Below are 16,078 nucleotides of genomic sequence, written 5' to 3' on the forward strand. Positions count from 1 at the left end.
TGACTGTTCGGTTTGTTCTCTACACATGTCTCACAGGAATACCATATCTTTTAATAGTGAGCAGCTAACATTACAAAACCAAGTTTCAAAGTTTGTTAAAAGGGAGGAAAAACAAATTCAAAACTCAGTTTTTTTCCTTTCCCTTTAAGCAAGAATTGAAACTCTTGAGCTCTAGAGACTGATGTCTTGAATAACAGAAATAGAAAGCTTAACAGAAAAAGGAATCTCCTGGTGTGAGTAACAAGATCATTGGCATTTTGTTTGACTAAAATAATTAATTAACTACATTCTACGCAATCTACCACATTCTAAAACATAAGACATTATAAATTGCTCTTATAATGTCAATTAGTGCACTGACCACTGTTTAGATAACTGATCCTAGTGGGACTAGTCTGAGCCAGATGTGTTGAAATGAGTTTCCAAATATGCACAGTTTATTCTTTTGCTACTCCTGAACTAGCTTATCAAACATGTGGGTGGTGGGTCTATAAAGACACATTAAAGCCACTCTACACGTTTCTTTTTTAGGAGGTGAGATAACTAAAGCCTATCAACACAAACAGCAAAATCTCACAACTAAAGCCAAGATAAATAGTTTTAAAGTGCTATAATGAATATGTAAGGCACTATTTAAGGCCTCAAAGTTTAATCTAACAAACTACAACTGAAAAAAAGTCTGCTCTTTGCTGGAATAAATGATTCAAATACAAAGGCATGTCACATTAAGGGACCAGTGAAACCAAACTGAAACTCACTGTGAGTGTAATTTTGAGTCAAAACATGATTTAATATGAGCACTGGTCTACTGTAGAATTTGTTTTAAAAGTTAAAATAGATTCAAAGAACTCATGAAATGAAGTCGGTAGTGTGAGAGTGGGCTTCAATACGGTAATGTCTCTTGTGCTGTTCTGTCAATACCAAACTTTACCAATAAGTTATCTATGTTAACCAGAAACTTCAGGCTCCTCCCAATGTTCTTTTTTAGACCGTTTTCTTTAGCTCATTATGATGTCAGAAAGAGGAAGTATTCTTAATATAGTAATGCCTGGCACACAGTTATGGCTGTTAGCCCAGAAGCCCCACCTTCCTGCTGCATAAAGCTTCTACTTTGCTCACCAAGGCCCAGTAAGAGACAAAAACTGTTTCACAATCGTTCAAAACTTAAGTTCAAGAATAAATAAGTGGAGCTGGAAATGTGCAGAATAGGTACCCTTTCAACACTGGTGAGCCTTTTTTTTAAAAAGTTTATTATCATTTTGTGCTTTTAGACCAGCAACGTCTAAGGCTAAAGTTAATACTTACAGATGTGTATAAGTAAAAACAGTGTGAAAATGATTTCAAATAAATTCATAGGGGGTTCAAAACCATAAAATGAACAACGAGAAATACCTTAAATACTCAGTGGATCAAATCTCCTCTAATCCCCCACCTGTTCCCTGTGTAAGGTGATTCTCATGCTTCCTTTAGGGAAGTGCAGCTCTTAGAGCGATGCCTGTGACCAACCTAGCGTGTAGGCAGATGTCTTCTCTGGCTGTATGCCTGGTCAGGTCCTGTAGGCATTAAAGCAAGAAGCAGATGACAAAGGACACCTCAGTGAAGAGTCAACAACTCTGTCCTTAATGAGGACATAATAATGAAGTAATGCTTATATGTTTAGTCATCCTTGTGATGAAGAGTGGATAATAAATAAATAATAATAGTAATACATTTTCTTGGGCAAGGGAAGGAAACTAAAACAGCTTGTTTCAGACAAAGTATGACATGGCAGGCTGCACCAAAGACCAGTACGTGAAATAAACAAGGATTATTTTAACTGTTAATCGTGTAAAGCTACTCTAGTAAAATCCAGTAATATAAACACTGAGCTGGCGATTACGATGATAAGCTGAGGAATAAGTGATGCCAGTCAATGTTCATTTGCAAAAGCCTCATTGCTGTTTGATACTGGGCAGGTGTTGTACTGGGGGGGTTTACAAAGATTTAGTCAGTGAAAACAGCCTTCTGCATCTCATGTGAGTGAACCAAAAAAGTACATTTGCAGCCGTTATGACAAAAACAATAAGCTTAAATGTTCCGCACTACTGAGAAGTGCAGAGTAGAGATAATTCTCAGTGAGTTTGCCTCTTATTATGATACTTTTCACTTTAATGTGGTATTTTTGTCCTCCTCCACAATGATATAAAGATTTTTGCTGCAAAACAATCAAACTTTCAAAACAAAAATTAATTTACCTACGTTTTGAAAATAGTACTTTTTTTTCTGTGACAAATAACCTTTTAATTGCAATTAAAGTCAACTTACTGACCTCTTAAATAGCCCCTTAATGAACTCTACTAGAAACCTTCTGTCTAAAATAGGCTTGTAATGTACTCTGACATCTACTTTGCTTCACAAGGCTGCTCTACAAATGCTTTTACACAACCACACCTTGAGTAACTGCTTTTGTAGATCGCATGAGCAAATATTTTCCACTAATAGATTCGAGAGTTTCACTTAACGAAAGAGTTTTGCTCACCTCGTGAACTTTTAATGCAGCCTTGTGTAAACTGGAGTCAAAACCTCAAAGCAGAAACATATTTAACAAAAGGTTCATCAGAATACTTGATTAGGAAATTATGTATGTTATATGTTTACTTGTTTTATTAGTTTTATTATTATTAAGTTGAGAACATTACAACCCTATTTAAATAAGAAAAGAAAACTAAACAAAAAGAAAACCCCAAAAGGAATCCATTCAAGCATCAGTCCATCCATTCATCCATCCATGACCACATTAGGGTCACCAGTTAATGCACAGGGAGAGCATGTGTGCATGTGTCCACAATAAAAAATTGTAGCCTGGATGTGAACCCAGGACTTTCTTGTTTACAGTGATGGTGGGATGCAGCCAATGTCAAATTCAGATTTGATTATCTCCTCAATCCTATAATCACACCTTCTATGATGAGTCTGGTACTGATAGCACCGACTGCACTGACTGGATGTTGTAGGGTTGTCCTGACTGACCTGTCTCTGCAATGTTGCCTGGACATCTGGGCGGTGCCTTGGGTGTGGAGAAGGTGTACTGCAACCATAGGTGTATCACACTTCTCAGCCCGGGACAATCTACACTTCGGTACTAGTGATGTGAGTCCATCTGTTAGTTAAACCTTCACTTTAAGAGGAACAATGCAGTTTTTGACCTGGCCATGGAACAATGGGCCACGGCTTTATCCTCTCAAAGATGTTCAAGGGTGTAGGGGGGTTTGCCCAACCTGTAAAAAAGTCTACATATGTTTTGTGGACTTGGAGAAGTAGTTTTACCGGGTTCATGTGGGTATACTGTGGAGGTTAGACTTGTTTTCCAGTTAATGCTAGACTCCACCAGGGCTGCCCTTGGTCACTGACTCTGTTCATAGGTTTTGTGAACAGAATATCTAGATGTAGCCAGATGTAACCAGGTGGAGGGTCTCCACTTTAGTGGCTACAGGATTTTACCTTTGCTTTTTGCAGATTATGTTGTTCTGTTTGGTTCTTCAAGTGGTGTGTGCGTGTGCAATTAAGGTTCAAATCTAAAGGTTTGTCAGGGGTAGACATTTGTTCAAACACAAGTAAGAGAAATGAGACAACTGCAGACCGACTCAGAGTGTAATTAGAAAACGTGCGCACGGGTGAATGTCTCTGAGAAGACAAAACACACCGAGCACAGGCTCGCTTGCTTTATTTATAAGGCAAAAATGGGTTACATAGTACTTCCTCTTTTAACTGTCAGGGAAGAGGTTAAACATTAAATCAGCTTATCTGATCTTTCACACACTGGGATAAGAATACAGAAGTATATCATGCTTTATCTGACATCACAGACACTAAAGGAAAAGAATGCATCATTATATCATGCTGTCAAACATCTCAGACACTGAGGTAAGGAATGCATCAGTTTTCCTTTAACAATAGACTTGGTTAGGTGATTCTTCAACAATAGGCTTGGTTATGTGAAAATATATGAACACACAAAATATAAGGCATACTTGGTTAGAATATAAGGCTTACTTGGTTAGAATATAAGGCTTACTTGATTATATTGTATTATAGAGATTTGGTTATAATGTATAATGTAGAAAATCTCTAACAAGGTTCAAATCTAAGATCTACCCTTCTCCTGGGATCAGACATTCCATAAATCAAGTTCACTTGCTCTCAAACCAACTTTAATGGTTGACCGACTAACTGAACTGACTGGCATGAATAACTTCATTTCCTGGAACACTATACAGCAAAGCCTTGTTCAACTCTTCTGTACTGGTGCTCCAGTCAGTGACCTAGAATGCCTAAAAGGACTGTTGGCCTATCCTAATCCTCAGGGCCCTGTTGTTTAAAAGGTGTAATGCAGATAAAAATCATCTGCTTTCGGTTTTTCCTTGGTTTTCAATGGCTCACATAATCCGGCTTACTTTTGTCCTCATTATTCAAAAAAAAAAAAGAAAAAAAAAAAAAAGAAGGAAAAAAGAAAAAAAAGAAGTCTAAAATACTGAAACATTTTTTCAAATATTACAGAGAACAGTTAGAACAGTAATCACACAGTACTTTTAAGTGTGTTTATTTCAAGTGTTACAAAGAAGAGCTCTGGTGGTAACTTTCTGTGTAACATTCAGTCCACTGACTAAACAACTAATAAATATAAACAATATGGCATATGAAGGTGTTCTTTAAAAAATAAGTTACACAATTTCAAAGACTATGTTGTCACAGATGTCAGGCAGGACTCTAACACAAATCCAGGGGCAGGTCCAGGACACTCCTCTTCACACAGTCTGTGACTCAGTCACACTCACTCAGTGTCTAAGGGTCAGTACAGAGAATAGAAACGTTCATTAGGAAAACCAGGAAACATAATGAGATACGATATGATTCACAAAGCGAGTTGGCGCTACACTAACCAAGGTGGGTACAACAACCCAGCAAAAACCAGCACTCCAGTGTGGCCTTAAATAATGGCAGGAGCAATCATGAATGATGAGCAGCAGGTGAGTGATGATGAGCAGGTGTGGAGATCGAAGCGGGGACCAGGAACCAGACGCCAGCCTGACACCATGTAACATAATCATCATCATTATCTGTCTTTGACAAAGACTTCTTTAAGCCTTATTTGATACCTTCTGATGCAGTAGATGCTGGTTCTACTAGAGCTGATCCACTGTCCACAACAAGAACAAGTGTGTCCTCTTCATTAGAAAGAACTGGATCAGTTTTCTCTACATTTGTGGGCTCAGCATCCCTTACAGTACTTTGAATCCCATGCAAAGTTTGTCAGTTTGCACCTCCAATAATATTAAGGACCATATCTCTGTAGTCTGTGCTCTGGTAAGATTTGTCACCAGTTTGAGTGTTTTTGGCTTCAGCATGGTCCCTTCTTGACTTGGCCTTCTTCCATCTGAATTTAACTAACTCTGCTGTCCTCCTAACACCCCAGCCCATTGTGACTCAGTCCTACAAATACATCATAATGGTTCCTGACACCCACCAGCAGTGCCAATGCTGAATTTATAGGACCAACTTGATTAGTTGAACAAAACACTTAAGAGTAATTTTGAACAGCTGCATCTCCCTAGTCAGAGGGATTGCAGGAGGATTTTCTGGGTCCTCATAAGGCTCAGGTGCATCATAAACATTATCACAGAGGGGAACATTATGTCTTGTGACAATGCTGTGAAGCACATTACAGGCAAGTATTATTTGGCATTGTAGCCTGTGGCTCCAATAGCAAGTAGCTGAGCAAGCAAAGGGCCTTTTCCAGAGAAATAGGACATGAAAGATTTGCCCTTGTTCCCACATGTCCTAACATAGTGAACGAATCCATCTGTCCATTTATGCTCTTCCAGGGCAGCTTCCACCACAGAAAAACACAGACTTCCCTTTCCCCAATCACCTGCTTTAGTGTATCTGAGGGAACACCAAGGCGTTCTCATTCCAGCCTTAAGAAATATAATCTCTCCAAATTGTCTTGGGTCAGAGCCATTCATAAATGATTGAACTCTTCATCCTATCTCTAAGGGAGAGGCCAGACACTCTTCATAGAAACCTCTTGTTTTCCGAAAATAAATAAATACATTTCTGTTTTAAAACAGAAAGAGTGTTCTGTGTACTATTTTCAAATCATTGGAATCTCTTTTAACGTTTTTAACTTCATTGTTTTTGCATTTTGTAATGCTATTTCATCAAAATACCTCAGCGAATCTGAGAAGTAAAACTTCTTCTTCTTCGAGGCTGAACTGTGAGGCTTGTTAAGAAATGATTCACTGAGGCTTAAAAGTTATTTCCATTAGAAGACTTCACCCCCTTGAACAGGGGCCAAGGGGTTTCTTTGGCTGACTTAACAGTGTACCTAATAAGACCAAGATGCATCACCACTGCACAAACAAAACCTCTTTTATATTTTAGAATCTGAATTAAGCTGACCTCATCTGTCATACCATGTGTGGTCTTCATGATGTGCAAAATAAACATTAGTATAACTTTTATGCTCAAAACAGAGCAACGCAGCCCTGGTAGAAATCAGACACCTCTCAGACATGTGGTAAGTGAGGGGCTACAATTTCATGTGCTATTTGAGGGTTTTACTGTGACCTTTTCCTGAACACTACCACTGCCTCTGTGTGCAAAAGCCTTAGCAGCTTGAATTGAGTTAAGTTCTTCTGGGAATAAGGGATGAGTCAAAGAAACTACACTTTCTAACACATAACTCATATTTAAAAAGCAAAGAGGGAAAAGAACTAATACTCTAAAGAAAAAAGTATGTGTAGAGAACAATGACTGCTTTGTTTAAAAAGAAATTAAGAAAAACTAAGAAAAAAAGAAAAAGTACTGAAAAGTAATTGTGGGTTAAAAGGAAATGATTTCAAAGGAACTGCAGACCAGAAACATTAACACTTTTCTTACAGGAAACTAAAATGGGCACTTCACTTGTCAGCATTCGGAGTCTGAGCCCATGTAATATAGTTACTGGGAAAGTTAAAATGAGCAGTGTGCAAGTCATACAAACCTTTAACCAGAAATATGGAGAAAATTGTGACATTTCTGGGAAATACTGTTTCTGAGTTTTTATGCACTACTAGGCTATGCACTAGGAATTAGTAGTAGAGGGCTGAAGTAGTTACATGAGATGTGCCAGGTTAAGTACATTATCTCAGCAAAGCACTATGGGGATCAAATCCTCAGATGTCAGTGGGAGTGAAATATTATTACAGCTTATACAAAGGGAAGATTGTGAAAACTGTACATTTTGTCAGAGACATTCTTTCAATAGACACTCTGCATACCTTAAGATGAGTCATATTATGCACGAACTTTCTGTTTGGTAAGTATCGTTTCTGCATAATGCTCAAACAGGTTACAAGTACTGGTTTACTGGTTTACAGCTTACACAGCAGCACTGACAGCCAATCAGCATCTATAAATTGTCATTTGAAATATGTTCATAACACAGTCTGACCACAAAAAAAGAAAAGAGTAAGTGACTGTTAGACCTTTATCTAGAGTGATTAGATTAGCATGTAGGCTAAACACATTAGAACAAACAATAACAAAAAGCTTGTCCATTAGTCTTTTACGGACTCCTTTCATCTGTGTGTTTCTGGTTGGTTTGCATCGTATTAACTGCTGTTGCCAGTCTGCACAATTTTTTTGTAACTGGCATTCCTCAGCAGTATATAAGGATTTTCTCCCAGTTACCTGCTGTCAGAAACCTGTAAGATATCATGGGTTAATGCCGAAACAAGTCAGTTTCCACAGTAACATGAGGGTTGTTTTGGTGTTGTTGCTGATTGTGTCAGTGATAGATTTGCAGAAAAAAAACAAGCTTCTACTTGTCCTTACATGTGTAGTGTTCTCATACGGGTCATTTTATTCATATGCAAAACTGGAACATCCCATAAAGTCTATGATTTACTGTAATTGAATAAGCTTTCATGACTCCATCTGTGACATGCTCAATGTTCTGTAAATAAATGATGTCGTTAAAGATGAGCAAACATAGATTAGATGTCAGATTGTTTCAAAACATCAACACAAATCCAGCACAATTGCTTCAGACTTTCCATTGTTTCAGAAAGCCCTAGTTTGCCCATCTCAATTTGCAGGTAACTCAAGTCCAGCCAAGGCACTGAATCAACTCGGAGCACAAACAGGAGAACAAGGTCAGGTAACGAAGGCACTCATAAGTTGAGAACCTGATTACCACCACAAGGGTGAAGATGAGCTGGCAAGGAGTAAGGTTTCTGCTGACCCTTTTACTCCCATAAGTGATGTGATAATGGTAAGCAGGCTGGCTGAAAGTGGGTCAGCGCAATGCACCAGCGCCTGCCCAACTCCACCTAAGAATCGAAAGAACAAGAAAGAGAGACAGTGGATGCAAAAGAGAGCAGTCCTGCGAGAACCATGACAATCTGCTCTTCTCCTGTTTATGTTCTCAAGGATGAAATCTCGACAATAGGAGCCTCGTAGCTCAGTGCTAATTATAATTGTAAACAACCATGGTTGATTTATGTGAACCACATTTTTTTCAAGTTATTGTTTTGCTCAGAGTTGTGGTAGCTGCAATATGTTCCTATGTTTATCCACTGCTGACATTTGTAAACATGTAAATAGAGCTCAGATAACAATAGAGATCCTCTTGAGATAGCCTCTTTTTTTTTTACTTTCTTGTGTGCATATCGATTCATGTTGCAGTAATGCTTTAAAATGAATAACCATTTAAGGTATTTCAGTACACAATCCCAATTGTAGCAGAACTTTTTTTTGCAGTGTTCATTTCCTGTCTATCGTAAAACTCAAAACATCTGTGTGAAAGCAGTAAAGAAAAAAGAAAAGTATAAACTGTAATTAAAAGAGGCCACCCTTTATTTAGAGTCTTTTGACTATTGTGGTTTTTGTTTTTGCTGTTTTTTGTTTTGTTTTTTTTCCCCAACCAGGCATAACTTTTGGGGTGGATCTGAATGAGAAACCAAGCAACGATCCATGCTCAGTAGTACTAGCTATAAATAACAGAGTACGCCCATTCTGAATCATGTTGTCATTTTTCACTTTATTTGAGGACCATAATTTGTAAAATGAACACCTTGTTGTGTTCAACTCAATTCAAGCATCAAAGACTAGAAAATCACAAGGAACTATTTAAGGACATGTTTAAAGCAGGTCACTTGATAATGCCATATCAGATGAACATCGGGCTTATTTCCCCATCAACAGGCACATACTGCATTTGTTTCCTCCATGACCTTTACTTTTATAACCTAACAAGTTCTGTTAATCTTTTATATACAGTCTAACACTGAGAGGCTGTTTATTTTTCCAATTTACGTTATAGTTTGATGCAAACCTGCATTACATATATAGTTGGAATCAACCCTTACTAAAGCAGCTTGTATCCATCAACCAGTTGGATTGTTGCAAACAAATTAGCTCTCGATTAATTTGTGAGGAATAGATGACATAGAATAGATGACCTCTCCTCAGTTTTACACAGTATTCTGTGTAAAAACCAATCCAGTGTGTTCCATTGCATTTCATGGGAAAAGGGGCTGTCCAGATAGCATGCTGTGTGTTGAGGAAATAATATTTTGTTATTATAGTTTGCAAGAGCACCATCAGAATGATCCGAAAACTGAATCTGTAGTAAAACTTTAACACATGTATCAGAGGAAAAGGGAATCCGTCAGAAACAGGCAAGAGCATGTTAGCTTTTAAAATGTAACCAGTCATTATTGTATAATTACCTCTCATTACAGTTTCATTCAACCAATTAACAAAAACAAATATTATCCCTGTTTTCCCCATTCACAATGAGAAGCAGACGACTGTTTCTGCTAAGACATGTTCCTCGTGGGTGTGTTTTTTGTAAACTGGACTTTTCTGTGAAGACAGAAATCTAAGAAATAAATCTCTTAAAAACTGAATACATAAAAAAATACATAAAATTTATAGAGCACTTTGAGTACTCCGGGAGAGTAGAAAAGCGCTATATAAGAATCAGTCCATTTACCATTTACCATAAAACCAACATTATCTTTGTAGATAAACAAGTGACTCAAGTGAGACAGAAACACCCTGAGAAAAGAACGGAGCTCGGCAGCTTTCCTTAAACAAACGACGTTGCAACATATTAGAGCTGTAAACACCATTTTCATATCTCAACGCTGCATTTTGTCTTTCCCACTTAAACTTTTGTTTCTAAAAGACCAGAAAACAGTGATTAGTCCCCTTCGCTATTACTTATAGCTCATTATAATTAATCAATTATGTTGATTTGTAACTTCAAAGATAATGATGTATAAGAAATAGCAGTCAAATTTGAAAAATCACTGAAAGAACATAATATTTGTTCCTGATCCATTTTAGCCATCGTTTAACCTTTACGACAAGTCAGTGATACTGATTGAAATAACTTCTGCTTTTCCTTCAGCTTCTCCTCAAGGCACTGAATGAGTACAGGGTCCACTTTGGGGTCAAACTTATTGGCAAACCAGTGGCCATAGTTCAGCAACCAACGCATTTCCGCAGCACCAAATATACAAACGCTGCGAACGTGTGTCCCTGTGCACGGTGGGTACAGCTGCTCCTCCAGGTACTGCCACTTCACCAGCCTGGTTTTGCTCATCAGGTCTGTGATATCAGGCTTGGATCTAGCCACCTCTCCAGGGACACCTGGCAGTCGCACAAGTGTTGCCCAGAAGTGTTCATCTGGGGAGTAGGTGTCCTCTGACCAGGACAAAAAATCTTTCACTACACCTGAGGCATTCATATGCTCAATGAACTTCCGGGAAAGCACAAAGTAGGCATTTCCAGAGAACACCTCAATATTGTGTGGTGGTGGGTTCTTTACATACTCTGTTTTCACTGGCAGTTTTTGATATTCAAAGCTGGCATCTTTCAGCTCATAGTGAAAGGTGAACCGTTGTTTCTTAGCTGGTGTGGGTCGGCTCGTCTCTAGCATGTTTCTGCCATTCAGTTGCTTTAGTTCTGACACTAGCTCCACGTTGGACTTGAGAGGGAAGTCTTGGCCACAGAGGTTGATGACATACTTCCACTTGACTTCTGAACCCAAAAGGTCAGACAGACAGTTGAGATCAGCCTTTAATCGGCTAATGCTTGCATAATATACTGATTCTTTCTTGCTGGTAATGAAGACATTGGGCAGGCACTGGGCCAAACCCTCCATAGCTGATATGAACTGAGCAGAGGACTTTTGATCATAGTGGATACAGTAGATATTACTGGGTGAGTACAATGCATTGATGAGTCTCTCTACCATCCAGGCAGATTTATGCACAACCAAAGAATAAGCAATAGGAAAGTCTTGCTCCTCTTCTGTGGCACACACATTATCATAACCCCTGTACTTTCTGAATAAAGTACAGTTAGAGGTAAGATAAGCTAGACTTTCATCTTTAATCTCCACAACGTCTTTCTTTTTGATCAGCAGAGATTTCCCCACCTCCACTGGGTCCATGTCATAAATAGCAGAGCAATCAATATTGTACTTGGGAATTATCTGCATGTCCGTACCAATATGTGAAGGTTCAGTGATGTAGCTGTGCTTGACACAGACCAATAGCAGGATGGATATAGTCAGCAATGACAGGAGGGAAGGAAGGAACTGCTTTCGTCTTAGTCGCAGCGATAAACATCGCATGGTCATTCTGTAGTGAGAGAAAACACAACATGAAGGAACATAAACCCAACTGATAATGTTATTCTTCAGAAATACCTAACCACCTTAAAAAAATGTTCAGTTTCTTTTAGAATAGGGTTACTCCATATTTGTTTATTTTGCAATAACTTTAGCACATCCAGTGAAGCCTTGCAAAGACAAACAGATTCAATAGAAGCTTCTACCCACAGTCTGTCAAACGTACCCTACCTACACCCTGATTGAAGGTTAACTGTGCTGCTAACACTCAAGGACACTCGCACTATATTTATAAACTGTATTTATTACAGTATAACATACATAAACACACACACGTACGTACGTACGTACGTACGTAGTATGTATGTATGTATGTATGTATGTATGTATGTATGTATGTGTGTGTGTGTGTGTGTGTGTATATACAACTTGTGCATATCCTTTTTGTGTACATTCTCTGTGCTCTCCATTCTGCCAATGGAGAGATGACAACTGTGTTTCATTGTTCTGGTAACAGTGACAATAAAAATCTTTTCTTATCTTATCTTGTGTTACCTTCATAGAAATGTGACAAGTGTCCAAAAGAAAGAAAGTGTCACTTCGTAACGCCAATTGCACAAGATTTGATACATGAGTTTGTGAGACTTCATCACTTTTTCCCTAACAAAACTGATTTTAATTTATTTTTAAGCAATAAATAGATGTGGCAAAAATTATACAAATGCATACATATATATGTAAATTTACATTCAATTGATTTTTTTTAATGGTGGGAAGGTTCAATAAATTCTCTGGTTTTAAAAAAATAAAATAAATATTCTATCAAGAATTATTTACTTAAGAATTTCTGAGGAAACACAGAATCAGATTTCACCAACTCCTAAGTTCGCTTGTAATATAGTGTATTATCTTACTTTTTTTCATTGATTGTACTTATTTGTGTTTTTGTATTTCCTTCATATATCTGTACCTGAGCTGAGGTGACGCAAAAATTTCCCCGTTGTGGGATTAATAAAGTCTTATCTTATCTTATCTTAATACTTACAGTTTCTACAGTACAAAGGTAACATTTTGCATTTCTTTATTGTATATGCGGACGTTATTATTCGCGAAATAAAACAGAAAACAGGGTCTTATTCAGATCTGACATATATGATTTTTTTTCTTTATATAATGAGAAGTATACAACACACAGAGAGACATCTAATTGCTATTAAAAATACCTTTACGTTTGGAAATTTAGTTTTACAGATTTCACATGGATATAGTTGCCTCATTGTCATTTGCTTTAAAAATTCATAGGCCTAGTTTTAAAAAACAAAACAAAAAAAACCCAACATCTCCCGATTCAAAACAGGAGATATTCGTCTGAAATTTATAAGTGTGCCCTTAAAAAGAGTGACCAAAACACAAAGGTGACGTGAATATACACTAGAAAAGAAGTTAAAATGAGTTATCCAATTCAGAGTGGACGATAATAAATAAATAAATAAATAAATAAGATCAAAACAGCTTATTCCAAACTTCTAAACGTGCGATCTGTTTATTGTTGTTTGAAGACTATCATTGCAAATACCTTCAATAAAAACAACGGAACACCACAGAATATATAGCTTATATGATCTCATCTCTTTAAGCAGACAGAAAGAGACAGAAGTGAAATTGGGAGGTAGTTGCCATCTATGATATAGCAAACGGGAGAGCTAATTTAGATGTGATGGATACCTTCCATACTGTGAAAAGCCCTCACCTTGCTCTTCACGCTGGTGCCGGTCTCCCCAAAAGACCTGGCAAGCAGTTTTTAAACCTGAAAGTTGTCAAAACGTGGGTTCAATGCAAATGTTCCGTCTTCGCTGCTTCGACAGTAAAACTTCGACTCACAAAAGTGAAGAATGAAAAAAAGGAAGAATGAAAACTTACCTGTCAGAAAAAAGAGTGGGCATTCGTCTTCCCTGCCCTTCCACTTTTCCCACACTGCTGTCGCGACATCTGTGGACAACGCAAACTTGAATGTCTGATTATACGTTGTTAATCAGCGGAAACCGTGTTCAGAAGAAGCGCGACAAGCTGTCATAACCGCGCTGAGCTGAGGACCACAGGACAGAGAAATAACCCGGAAAAGAGGGAGGGGTTCAGGAAACTAATTACAGCTCAAGTAAAAAAAAAAAAAAAACCGAAAGAAAGAAACGAACTGAAAAGCAAGAAAAAGCAGAAAGACGTGTTTTGTGTGTAATCATTGGTTTGTCTCTGTAGTAGGTAAAAAAGCAAAAAAACAAAACTTTTTTTAAGAGGGGGGAAGGAGCAAATAAAAAATGGTTTCCCCTGCAAATGCGCTTTACTGAAACGACTGCTTCCTGAACAAACCTGGTTAAAATAGTTTGAATTAAAACCCCGTGTCTGGAGTCATCTGAACTCACTAAGGGAAGGGTGAGAAGGAAGAGAGCTGTACCAATCGTGGGAGCTCTCAAGACTTAAAACTTGGAGGTGGTGTGTGAGAAAACTCAACAGTGAGGTCATTTCTATGTTTTTGGGGGGTGGGGGGTGGAGAAAGAATAAAAAAAAAAAAATCAATCTACGACGGTCGTTCAGTGACTTGGCTTTGTTCTGAAATAACACAATCCTGATTATCTCTTTATGACAGAAAAGCAAACTAATTCTTCAAAAGAATTCTAAGATACTGGCTTAAACGCATTTAAACTATAATCAACCTATTAAAACACACGTGAAAATTCTATATGCTACCTACACGAGTGACTAATATGAGCCAGGTTGGAATGTAGATTGGTGATTTTGCTGGGTCATAAATGTCAACTCAAAGTCATGCAGATTGGTTATTATTATCAGTAATGCCATGAAAGTCATACTTAAATACACCATGCAAAACAAAAGTCCAGGCATTTGTTGAAAAAAAAAAAAAAAAGCATAGCGTGCAGGTGTGCAGGCATATTGGTCTGAGGTGTGTCTTTTGTTTCTTCTCTCTTCAAGTTGGTTTTATGAAGCTAACCTAAAAAAACAAAAACACAAAGAAACTGAAAGTGACACCGGAAACCACTTGCGTTTTTGTTTTTTTTTAGTTTTACATGTGACACAACTAACAGAGAGCCATTAAACCCAGTCACATGCTTTATTATACTTTAGAAACAAATATTGAAAATGAAATGCAATGCAAATGCTGTTTTTAAACCAATGAATCTATTTATAAATGAAAGAAAAATTACTTTCAAAAATTAAAAGAAGAATTAAAACCCCCACCGGGATCTGCTCACGCTCTCACCCACTCTCTGTGTGTCTTCCGAGAATAAGCCTCGCTTCACTGAGCATGTGCGAGAGGAAAACAAATACTGTTTCCATTTATTACAGTCATCACCAAACAGTGGTTGCTTAACACTACCACGATATTTTCATATAAGAAAAGCTCATAAAAGTTCTCATAAGAGTTTGACACTGTTTGTTGGAAATATAAAATTTCCACATCCAACAAGATGAAAGGACAATCATTTTTTTAACTATCTTACAGTCTTTTCTGCTCAGAAATGTTCTTTAAATACAATAAAGGTGAAAGGGAATTACGCCTAGCTGGTTTATATGATTATAATGTTGTGGCTGTGAATATGTTGTAAGATTACAGGGAGTGCAGAATTATTAGGTAAATGAGTATTTTGTCCACATCATCCTCTTCATGCATGTTGTCTTACTCCAAGCTGTATAGGCTCGAAAGCCTACTACCAATTAAGCATATTAGGTGATGTGCATCTCTGTAATGAGAAGGGGTGTGGTCTAATGACATCAACACCCTATATCAGGTGTCCTTTCCTTTGGCAAAATGGGTCAAAAGAAGGACTTGACAGGCTCAGAAAAGTCAAAAATAGTGAGATATCTTGCAGAGGGATGCAGCAGTCTCAAAATTGCAAAGCTTCTGAAGCGTGATCATCGAACAATCAAGCGTTTCATTCAAAATAGTCAAAAGGGTCGCAAGAAGTGTGTGGAAAAACCAAGGCGCAAAATAACTGCCCATGAACTGAGAAAAGTCAAGCGTGCAGCCGCTGAGGATGGAGTCAAGCTCAACTCCCAGTCCTACTGCCAGTTTCTGGAAGACACCTTCTTCAAGCAGTGGTACAGGAAGAAGTCTGCATCCTTCAAGAAAAACATGATTTTCATGCAGGACAATGCTCCATCACACGCGTCCAAGTACTCCACAGCGTGGCTGGCAAGAAGGGGTATAAAAGAAGAAAAACTAATGACATGGCCTCCTGGTTCACCTGATCTGAACTCCATTGAGAACCTGTGGTCCATCATCAAATGTGAGATTTACAAGGAGGGAAAACAGTACACCTCTCTGAACAGTGTCTGGGAGGCTGTGGTTGCTGCTGCACGCAATGTTGATGGTGAACAGATCAAAACACTGACAGAATC

At 38.0% G+C, this 16,078-nt stretch overlaps 1 protein-coding gene across 2 annotated transcripts; it reads right to left on the reverse strand.

Moving 5' to 3' along the window:
* Positions 1–9,041: 9,041 nt before the first annotated feature.
* On the reverse strand, positions 9,042–14,388 carry LOC308391580 (beta-1,3-galactosyl-O-glycosyl-glycoprotein beta-1,6-N-acetylglucosaminyltransferase 4-like). Of its 2 annotated transcripts, XM_080874233.1 has the most exons (3): positions 13,586–14,384; positions 13,416–13,472; positions 9,042–11,675 (listed from the first exon to the last, which is right to left on the reverse strand). In XM_080874233.1, exon 3 carries the CDS (start codon positions 11,672–11,674, stop codon positions 10,382–10,384), a length of 1,293 nt encoding a protein of 430 aa, XP_080730359.1. In that variant the 5' UTR covers position 11,675; positions 13,416–13,472; positions 13,586–14,384; the 3' UTR covers positions 9,042–10,381. The 2 variants fall into 2 exon arrangements, with proteins under 2 accessions (XP_080730359.1, XP_080730358.1); XM_080874232.1 differs by lacking the exon at positions 13,416–13,472 and having other exon boundaries at positions 13,586–14,388.
* Positions 14,389–16,078: the final 1,690 nt, after the last annotated feature.

Source organism: Rhamphochromis sp. 'chilingali', assembly GCF_963969265.1.
Source record: "Rhamphochromis sp. 'chilingali' genome assembly, chromosome: 2".
In the NCBI taxonomy this organism is placed as follows: Eukaryota; Metazoa; Chordata; class Actinopteri; order Cichliformes; family Cichlidae; genus Rhamphochromis; species Rhamphochromis sp. 'chilingali'.